This window comes from Ailuropoda melanoleuca, chromosome 13 (assembly GCF_002007445.2).
Source record: "Ailuropoda melanoleuca isolate Jingjing chromosome 13, ASM200744v2, whole genome shotgun sequence".
Lineage (NCBI taxonomy): Eukaryota > Metazoa > Chordata > Mammalia > Carnivora > Ursidae > Ailuropoda > Ailuropoda melanoleuca.
The window spans coordinates 15,138,562-15,149,605 of NC_048230.1; the positions used below are offsets into that span (position 1 = coordinate 15,138,562).

The 11,044-nt window shown below is 46.7% G+C and overlaps 1 protein-coding gene across 1 annotated transcript in view; it reads right to left on the reverse strand.

Moving 5' to 3' along the window:
- MSI2 (musashi RNA binding protein 2) overlaps positions 1 to 10,982 on the reverse strand; it is a 491,389-nt gene extending 480,407 nt beyond the window's left edge. The window contains exons 1-4 of the mRNA XM_034641828.1: positions 10,828 to 10,982; positions 10,424 to 10,505; positions 9,637 to 9,721; positions 5,793 to 5,834 (exon numbers count right to left, since the gene is read on the reverse strand). Coding sequence (XP_034497719.1) covers positions 5,793 to 5,834; positions 9,637 to 9,721; positions 10,424 to 10,505; positions 10,828 to 10,918 — 300 coding nt within the window. The 5' untranslated portion in view covers positions 10,919 to 10,982. The remainder of the gene's footprint in view (positions 1 to 5,792; positions 5,835 to 9,636; positions 9,722 to 10,423; positions 10,506 to 10,827) is intronic.
- Positions 10,983 to 11,044: the final 62 nt, after the last annotated feature.

The following is an 11,044-nucleotide window of genomic DNA, read 5'->3' on the forward strand; positions in this document are numbered from 1 at the left end:
CCTTGGCACACAGTAGGTGCTCAATAACGTTTCATGAATAAATAAATGAACACGTGCCCAGCACAATGCCTAATGAGTATGTCAAAAACTTTCTGAGAATTTTATTATTGTTTATTATTTGCTAGCTTATTATTACTGTTATTATTATTACAGTTTGCCATGACCGAAGAAAAGGTAAAGCACTATGGAAATCCAGAGAAAGAAGGACTCCATCGAAGAGAGAACAGAAACAGCTCCGTGGAAAAGGTACCCCAAGTCGGGCTTTGTAAGAGAAGTGGGTAGCACACAGGCCTGAGAAGAAAGGGCAGGGCATGTAGGGGTGCACAAAAGGGCAGCTATTCAGAGAAGGGGGAACGTGCAGTTTCAAGGCAGCAAAAGGCCGAAGAGTCGAGAAGCTGGAAGAAGACACTCCTTGTACAGATCTTGAAGGACCCTAACCACCTGGCTAAGAAGTTCAGACTTTGCTCGGTGGGCACTGAGGGTTTCCTGAATCCCCAACAAAAGTGGATGCATACAGTCAGCAATTAAAAACAATTAAACAAGCTCTTACGCAACGAACACACCAGATCAAACAAGAGAACAGAGACGATGAGCTACATCCCCCTTTCGCGTTCCTGGGACTCTCGGACAGAGAAAGTTCAGGTTTAAAAACACGAAAGGACAGGAACAAAGGATGCTGCCTCAAGGGGCACCCAAGAGGGTCAGCTGGCTCCTTAGAGAGTGCCTCCCTCCTCCTCCCTTCTCGGAGGGGCAGAGGGGTCTCACCTGCCTGCCGAAAACGTCTGACAGAGATCACAGCAGCTCTGGCTTCTCGGCAGACTGACCTTAACACTGAAAGGAAGGCATGCAAGGAAAGGCAAAATCTCGGGGAAGGACATTTGTAGGACGAGGTGCCCCTCCTCCCGAGCTGACACCTGCTGCTGACCGGAACGCAGGAAGGAGCCGTGCTCCCCAACAAGAAAACAGCTAAGCCACGAATCCCCCAGGGTCCTCGCGGTTGTAGACAAGGCTGCAGACACACCACCACGTCCCCACTGGGAACCAGAAACCCACCGGCAGGGTGGCCGGCGAGGTGACAGCTGCAGATCACCCAAGACGGCACGATGCTAGAATGACCCGACCCACGCTAGAATGACCCGACCCACAGCAGCAGGGGAAGGCCAGATGCCGAACACTCACCCCTCGCCCGCCCTGGAGAAGCTGCCAAGAAACCACTCCCCCGGAACAGGAGGTGCGTGTGTAAACCGCTCGTGCTGTGCTGCACCCATCTGGACGGATGCATGCGTAACAGAGAACCTTCCAGGCCCCGGAGCCTCATCAGTGGACGAGACAGGCGCAGGAAAACATGGCCTTCGCTCAACCTTGCCACAACTCAGCGGTGTGACCTGGAGCTGCCAACCTAACCTCCCTGCTTGTCAGTTGCCTCCGCCCTGAAAAAGGTGGGCTGGATGCAACTCAAGCATCCGGTGCGGTCAGCCATCAACAGCGCCTGCCGGCAGGGGGCTTACATTCCAATCAGGATTTTTCTTGGGTCATTTTCCATTGTAACTTTTCTTATTCTACAAAGATAATTCGATAACGCGGTGCCTGGCTGGCTCTGTTGCTACAGCACGGGACTCTAGATCTTGGGGTTGCAGGTTCGGGCCCCACGTTGGGCACGGAGATGACTTAAAAACGACAGTCACAGTAAGTAATTCTATAATAATGATACCAGACGACACCTGCAGGCACAAACTTGTGCCAGGCTCCCAGCAAAGAGTTCTGCATTCACTCTGAAAACCACTCCATGTCGGGCACTACACTCCTGTTTTAAAGAGGAAGAACCTGAGGTGTGGAGGGGCCCACATGGGGTGCCCACAGTCACCCAGCTGCCACTGAAGACAACTGGAAATAGGCTGAAGAAATGAGATCTCCGTGGATCAACAGATAAGGTTCTGGCCTCTAACACGTAAGGAGGAAAATGGCAACCAGAGAGCGGAGAAGGCTTTATTACACACGAGCATAATCAGGGCAGGTGGGGAGTTACACCCAGACTCGCCCGTGCCCTAAGAGGTTCAGCCACCTCTTGGTTTTTCCGCACAAGAAAAAGAACCCACAAAGCATGAGCAAAACTCTTGCAGGCAGCCGATGCTTCTGCCCAAAGGGACTGACAAAATAATATAACATGATGGATCCAATCATGCCCGTTCCTCCAACGGCTTCCAATTAAGTCATCTTTTTTAGAAATAGCACGACCCTTTTAATTTTTTAAAAGACAGAAGGGAGGAAACTCTTACATATTTTACAAAATGAAATAATCATCCGGCGAAATAGGAAGATACAGAACGGACCCATCGTCTTCTGATCAAAATGTACTTCGCTAATTAACGGCCACTAGTCTCCAAAGAGTCGCCCCTCGGCTAGTTAATAAAGCCCCATTATACTTCACTTGAGATGGGAACATTTACATCGCAAAGGGGATGAATGCACTGCCGGATTCAAAACCCTTCCTTCTGGTCGGGTCGCTCATTAAAATTCTGGTCAAAATGGATTTTTATTTATATGATACATTAAAGAATATTACGACAGTACTAACGTGAAGTCTGCTCCTCCCTGCCTCGGCTTTGCTTTCGTATTAAGTTACGGCTTCTTTCCACTACTCTTGTTTTAACACCTCCACGAATATTTCTCCGGCGAGTGCTAGCAAAGAGGGACAGCCAGAAAGCAGAGAAAAGCATCTGAACTGAAACCCGCGCTGACATATCACTGACAAGCTGCTCACCCAGCCCCTGAGGAGGGGGCGCAGCGCACCGCGCACCAGGACCCCGACACATCCACACACACAAGTTTTATTGAAGGGAGATAAACAAAAAATAAATAAGACTTGACTTGAACTCCTAGTCTCCCCCGCCAGCGAGGGTTTGGCCTCCAACACTAACTTCAGTCTGAAATCCCCATGGCCGGGCTCAAATTCTATCTGAAAATAACTGTTGAAAAGAAAGGCGCTTTCTCCCCACCTTGCCCCAACTCCCAACCAGCACACACATCGCCAACTCCCCAGCCGCTTCCCTGGAGCTGAGCGAGCCCAGAGCCCTGGGAAGGGGTGCCCCTCTGCACGGCCAGCTAGAGTCACTGCATGGGATGACATCACGGGGGCTGGGTGAACCACCCAACCAGGGAACTCCAAAGTCTGCGCGCGCCGGCTGCGGCTCTGCTGCGGCTCTGCTGCTCGAAGTCTGACCACCACCCTGAGCTGCGTCCTCTGCCCGGACGGACAGGTCACAACCCTAGATCCCCCCCACAGGATAGCACACTGGGCGGGGGCTCAGTTCTGGAGCTAGGCTGCCCGTATCCCACTTCTCAGCCCATGTGTCTCAGCCCATGTTTTCTCATCTATAGATTGGACATGATCGTAGTGCCCACCTCTCGGGACACAGGCGAAGACTGGATGAGTTGATATACATAAGGACCCTACAACAGTGCCTGGCACATAAATTCAATTAACGTCATTATGATCACTAGACCTCTCTTGGCGACTGGTATGAGAGTCTAACAAAATTAACAGTAAAAATAGCAGGTAATACATATGGTACTACCACGCACCAGGTCTTTTTTTTTTTTAAGCACTTTACCTTTAGTAATTTATTTAATCTGCACAAAAACTCGGTAAGATAGGATATACAGGGTTCCAAGAAACCAAACGATTTGCCCACATCCACACAGCGAATGAGGGGAAGAGCTGGGATGCAAACCCAAGCTGCTGCACTTGAAAACATCATTAAGAAAGATGATTAAACCAATGAAAATAACGGTAGCAGTGACAACGAGGAGGGATGAGGCCCTCACCCCGTCCTGGGCTCTTTCACTCTCCACAGCAACCTTGGGAGGGAGCTATTCCCATCACTAGCCTTCTACAGAGAACACGCAGGTGGGGAGAGGTGGTTTGCTCAGTGTCTTGGGACCTGAGATGCAGATGGAGATAACAGATAGGAAAGTCCTTGGGAAAGGGTGCCGTAATACGCAAGGTATTGTTATGCAATCTCTAGAACTCCACGGAAAGATGTCCTCCCCCAACTGGTATAATATTTGCTCACATCTAAAAGTCTGACAATCCACCTAAAACATCCCAGACTCCAGGCTGGGGATGGGGGGTGGGGGGAGGTGCATACTTTGACAAGTTCGAGAAATATAGTCTGTCTCGTTTTCAAGTTGAATGCATCACTGAAAAACCAAATGCCAGAGTACGTTAAAATGAAATATAGTCTTCCTGGTTTAAAAAAAAAAAAAAACAGTGGCAGGGAGTGAGGGGTGGGCAACAAGAGGGAAGAGAAAACAGGTCAAACCCATGGTCTGACCAAGTCAGGGATTTTTCCAGTTTCCCTCTAGGGTAATCTGATCCTAGTTCTGGGTGATCAAATGACTAACCTGGAAATTTGAAGATTCACACTTATGGAAGAAACAGCAATTCTTCCAAACCCAGGAAATACTGCTAATTCTGGAAAGCCTCTGAAATGTCAAGGATCGCACACAGTTTGAAAAGCAACCTTTACACAGTTTACAGTCCCAAAGTTTGTGCTCAGTACAGAAACAATCTAACCTCTTTGGTTCATTGATTCCTATTACTTACTTAATCATTACGGGGGGAAATGCCTTAAGAAAATATTTTTACTCTATTTACTTAAGAGATTTGTGTTTCCTTCAAAAGAAAGAAAGGAAAAGAAAAATTACACGGGGAAAAAAAGGAAGGAAGGATGGATCACACCGCAGTCTCCAGACCTGAAATTCTCAAAATGTCATCCACAAGGGCCAACTTTTTCTTCATTAAAGTTCTTCACCCCTCCCTTTACCTGTGGGGGACTATGCTTGAAGAAATAAATGGAATTTGCAAAAGCAACAGCTCTTTCCCTTTATGACCTGTAATTGCGAGCTTCACCTCCCCCCCCACCGAAAGAATGCCAAGGCCACAAGCTACAGAAAAAGTCTACCTCTCAATATTACACAGGGAAGAAAAAAGTATAATTAAAACGTGCGATTTTAACATGTTTAAGCCCATAAATTTCACCTTCGGTTCCAGGTAGCTCTGTTCTCATACCCACAGCTGGCAAGCTCAGCGAAAACTGTGTTAGCCACACACTTTGAAAAAGTGAAGGCTGATCTCAACCGTCTAAGCAAATCTTGTAGGGCCACTCGACCAAGCTTGTAACAGACTCAGAGCGTCTCCCCAGCCCCCAGGCCCCGGCACTACCATACAGAGGCAGCACGGCTGATTTGAAACATGCCCTGATTGATCCCACCAACCTGAAACCAAGACATCACTGTCTCCGCTTCAGATTCAGGGCTTTAGGGGTCTATGAAGTCGTTTTTCCAAGAAAAGACAAGCTGTTTACTCAAATTCTATTCCTCTCCAAAAACTCCAAGTTGTAAGGGCCTCAAAAGAGAACCCTCCAAAAGACAGTCACAAGGAAATGTCCAAGTTCTCCTGATAGGATCTTGGCAATGCTAAAAAAATAAATAGAACATTTGCATAAATATTGCAACAGATGGAGCTCTGTCCTGCCACGAGGGATCAGGCTTGCCCTTGCCCCCTGTTGGGTGCTCAGAACCCACCTCGGGATGGCTAAATTGCAGACGCACGCTGTTATCTCGCAGAGCTCCTTGCCTGGCCTGGACTCTCACAGCCACATGCTGATACCCTGAAGGAACCTGAAGGCACCAGGTTTCAACACTTCATTGCCAGTACTCTGTTTGAAATTCAAAATCCTTGGCAAACCATCTCTGAGTGCTAAAATCCTATTACTGATTCTCCCACTTACCTTGGGTTGCGCCCGACGAGGAAATGCAACTTTGGGGTCAATCTGAAGGGAAAATGGGAAAGTAAGAGTCAATTCCAGTATTTGGAGGAGAGGGAGAAAAAATTATGATTACTCACCTAATTATTAATCACTCATTTCTCAGGCTTATAACCCAGCTTTTAGTAACTTCTCAGGCAACTCAAAAGTTCCTTAAACTTTGATCCAAACTTTACTCATCCCTCCTACAATGTAACAAATAAAGCTAGCCTCTCTAAAATGTCCTACCATGTATTTCAATGTGTGATATTCTTAATACATCAGATCTCACATGTTCTTATTTAAGCAAGGGCTTCTCTTCCACAGACACTGGACATTGAATGGTACCTGCATCTAATTTGCAATGCATGGCTGGGAGAGAAGATGGGAACATCATCCCTGAAAAAAAAATCATAACCTGAAAAATTAAAGGTAAGAATTTTCCAGCAGTCGGTTAACTGGATAGGAGATCTTCTCCCCAGCGATAACTAAACAAGGCAGGCAGAAAAGGGGATTCCAAAATTTTTTTAAATCATCAACATCCAAAAACTCCCCATCGACATCCAACACGATGCTCGGCTTGAGTTCATGCATTCGTGTCGGCAAAAGTACAGTTACCTGAGTTAGCCAAAAAGACGGTTCATTCTGCAGTGAGACCGCAAGAGGAAGCAGGTGTCAAAAGCTATGGACCCTAATCCAGTTCTTAAAAATAATAACAATAAAGTAAAATAAAAGAAAACACATAAGCTAAAACCACCTGGATTTTAAAAATCACAGGGGGTAGAAATCTATGAGCAACCTAAACCCAAATCACAATAGTAAGGCCATCATGGGGACAGGGTAAAAAAAAAAAAAAAAAAAAAAAAAATACTGAAAAAAAGAAGTCGGAATCTACTGTAACAATCAGGGTATTCTTTCTATCCCAACCCCAATCAGAATGGAAAAACATCCTCTACCCCAGATCAGACACTTTGTAAAACACATGACTCTCAAAAGGGGAATGGCTTTAAAACTCAAAACAATTCCCACGGAAGCATTTGACTCTAATAGGCTGATCCAAGGTGGGGGAAGTCGTTAGGCAGAAAATATGGGGAGGGAAAGCATTTTAAAAATCCCCATTATTGGTTTTCATTAGACTTCTAAATGTCACAAATCTTTGGGTAAAACTCAACACAGAATATTGCTACAAGTTATTTATTTATATGCTCTGACTTTCATAATATACAATTTTCCCCTTTTAAGATGTAAACCTGAACCCTGCTTTTCGGTTCTGCCGTGGGGCGGCAAAAAGAGTAAGGCTGTGGGACAAAGCACAGAGTGGGGGCAAGGCACACCAGATAGTTCCTGCACCCAGACCTCCATCCCTTAGGACACCCCAGCTGGTAAGACAGACAAAGATTTACCACTTCTATTAAAGTGGTTTAAAGACGTAATAAAAGTCCACAGCATGTTTTCTTTTGTTTTGTTTTTTTAGCTTTTTAAACATCACCTGAGAAATGAGGGATTACTTTTCAAAAACTAAAATAGACAAAAATCTCTGATCTAGGAAACTACCCTCTCATCAGGATTAACTAACACATCTACACGTGTATTCAGCACTGACTAGAGCTGTCTACGAGAGAGATACAACAGGTGTGGATTTTCCATTCTGTTGACCAAACGTTAAGACAGATGTGTCTTTTTATAAACACTCCCCCAGACTACGCTTTTGAGCTGACCAGCACACAATTGCAGTAAGAAGTCACCTTGTTTGTGGAGTAAAAGGTGAGGGACATGTCGGGAGAGAGACCAGGAGCCCGGGGGGGAGGGGGAGGACAGGCAGCCCTGAAGAGAGTGGAACACTCAAAAAATATCTAAAATTACAAAACTCAAAGCCAATTCGGAATTCCTGGATGGTGGGTTTGTGATAACAGCGTGTCAGACCACCAGGCGCGTTCTTCGGTGTGCAAAGTTTACACGCTGAAATCTCTAAAGCAGAGGACAGGTCAAGGTAAGTATGGCAAATCCCAACCTTTTGCACATCCCTGTCAACTATATTTTTTTAAACGAACAAAAAAGAAAACTACCAAAAATTAAAACATTAGTTAGTTAGGCACAGCTCTACTTACTGTAGCTACAAATCCTCTAGGGAAAGACTAGGGTACTATTTTGGATGTGAATGGCCGTTACCTAAACAAAGCTTTTAAGGTAACGGTAAACAAGATCCTCGTTTCCATGTCAATAAACCAACCGCTTCTGCCTCCTGCACTGAACGTTGAAACAAAGTCAAAAGCTAGGTTATACTAAATAATAGTGACCAAAACATATCCACAAACAATTAGGGAGAGAAAACCGCACGTTTTGCACCTGATACCGAGGGCTATGACCCACCAGGCACCATAGAAACCACACACTATTTCTCCTACCCACGGTGGGGAGACAGAGTGAATAATAAATTCCTGAATTTGCCTTGAAATAGTTCCTCTTTAATTTCGCGAGCTTTTTGAAACGTCTGACCAAGAAGTCAAGGGGGAAAAAAAATTCTTCAGATATCCATTATCACCCTACAAATGACTGTCCCTAAAATTAAATTATCTAAAAGCGCAAAAAGCCTGGGCTGCAAGCTATGACAAGTCCAGCACAATTCATAAAGCAACTTAAAGTGTCCGTAGGTCCTCTCTTGGGGGCTAGGGAATATGCACCTGACCTCTGATCAGAGAAAGAGGGTGAATTTGCAAAATAAATTCATGTGCACCAAAGGTGGCCAGGTTTCTTTCCCTTTTTCCCCTTCCCCTCAATGTTAAAGCCAAAAGGGGCTTGGAAGATCACCCTGTTCCACTCCTATATTTTACAGAAAAGGAAACTGAAGCCCCAAGGCAGGGAACAACTTGTCCAAGTTCATAAAGGGCAGCTGGGACTAGAACGGGATCCTTTGCCTTGCCCCACTACCTACCACAGTCCCAAGCAGCCCAGCACTGCATCCCAATGTCACATCCAGGCCCCTGCTTTGGCGGATGTCTAAAAACTGTGGGGAGATACTAACAGGCATAAAGGGAAGGGGGAGAGCCACAAAGCTAACACAGGGGTCTAAATAAAACACTATGAGCTGTCCACCCCCCCCATGATTGTACTAGTATCTTTCTTCCCTTCATCTCTAATCTCTACCTAGAGACTCTTCCCCTCTCCACCCGAGTGTCTGAAACCTTCTAATGCTATAGAAGTACCCATGCTCAAAATAAAGGATCTGGGGGAAAAAAGCAAAACCAAATCACTTGGAAACCCAAGGCCTTATCAGTCTTAGATTTCAGTCCATCTGGAGTCACCCACTGGACGCCCAGCTTGCCTCTGGGAGGTCTCTTTCCCTTCTCAAACTGCATTCCAAATCCGAGATGCCCCAGGAGGGACCTGTTGCCTGTATCTGTGATTAGCGCCCCCTCGCCTTCCTTCCGTCCCCAGTCCCCTCGGCTGGCCAGGAACCGGGCTGTGCCTTCTAAAAGCCAATTCCCACAGCCACAGTTGGGAACGCGTGCTGTGCTCGGCTGACAAAGAAAAGTTGCCTTTGCTCTGCGGTGCAGTTTCTTTGCATGGTCCCTGGGCCGGGTAGATAGCCTCTCCCCGAGCCGACCCCTCCCCCAGCCCTACGCTCCGCAGCATCTGGAGCTGCAGGGGGACAGGCTCTAAACAGAAAACCCCAAACCCAGCCATGGCAGCAAACTTTAGAGCCCTGCTTATCACTACCCAGTTCTCAGCACAGATGCAAAAGAAAGCACTGTCCCTTTAAATGGGGCTGTCAATGCCCAGATGGGTCCTGAACAGGGGCGAACAACAACAATGACAGAAAGCAACCTACCGTCTTGGAATCTAACTCATGGTGGGGCTGACCTAATACTTTATCTACACTTGCTGGGTCTGCGAACGTGACGAAACCGAAGCCTCTGAAATGAGACAAAGAGGGAGAAAAACAAACAAGAATATGTGACACCACTGAAAGCAACAAGGAGTGAGCCCTCCTGCAGAATGGAGAGCCAAAGTTGCCCCCTCGCACCCCCGCTGCCCACGGCCCTCCCCCAAACCCCCTCCGCCTCGTAAGAAAACACATCAAGGTTAACGGGGGAAGTGGAACGGGGGCAGGGCGGGTGGAGGTAACTTGGAAAATGCTGGTATCTCCACTCTTTCGCCACCTCAGTCTCCTCTCCTCCTCCCCTTCCCTTTCTTAACGCTTTGTTTTATTCCGAAGAAAACCCGGCGCTCAGAAGAGATTCATCCAGCTTTCTAAAAGGGGCTGAAGAGTTTGGGGAGCTGGGAGTGTGGGGAAAGCATACATTTAAAAAAAAAAAAAAACTATGTAGAAAGTGAATGAAGCTGAATGTCATTTTAAACAGGAGAAAAAGAAGCGACGGGAAAAGGACTTAAAGCAGAGAGCTGGACATCTCTGTATCCAGAGTTCAGCCCCAATTAACAATAACCTTTCGGGTTATGGGGGCGGGGGTGGGGGGGTGGAATACAGCGACGTTCGAAACCAGCCACATGCCTGAGCCCCATTCTAAATCCGCTTAGCTACTTCCGAAGACACCTCCAAAAATAACACTTAAACTTTGTTCTAAAATAAAGACAAAATCCAGAAGGGAATGGTTTACCTGGAGCGTTTCGTAGTGGGATCTCTCATGACCATACATTCTCTAATTTCTCCAAATTTGCTAAAATAGTCTCTAAGGCTATCTGTAGAGAGAGAAAGAGAGAGATGGGGGGGGGGGAGAAGGTGTGGAAAAAAAAAAGCAATGCAAATTTTGATCAAGGACAAAAACCAAAAGTAGTTTTCTGTTGTTATTCTGTTTTGTTTTTGCATTTTTTGCACACGCGGGGGAAATTCGGCAACAGAGGTCGCGTAGAGGGCTCGGAAAGGATTTCTATTTAAAAAAATAACCTTGCACAGGAGAAGTGGGGAGCCAATGGCGGGGGGGTCCTCCTACACCCGGATAACAAAGAGCAATAAAGAAGCCAAGAAGGGGGGGACCCAGACGTCCCCCCCTCCCTCCCTTACCTGGTGAGGTCTGCCAGCTCAGTCCACCGATAAACATTTTACTAGAGGGAGAAAACATAACAGAAGTGAGCACCGATGTCAGATCGGCCATTTTGACGTGTAACTTACAAAAGCTAAAAGGAAAGCGGGGGGGAGCGAGCGAGCGAGAGCCGGGAGGTGGGGTGGGGGAGAAGGTGACGGCGAAATGCAATCCAAAGGTGTGTAACTTCCACGGGGG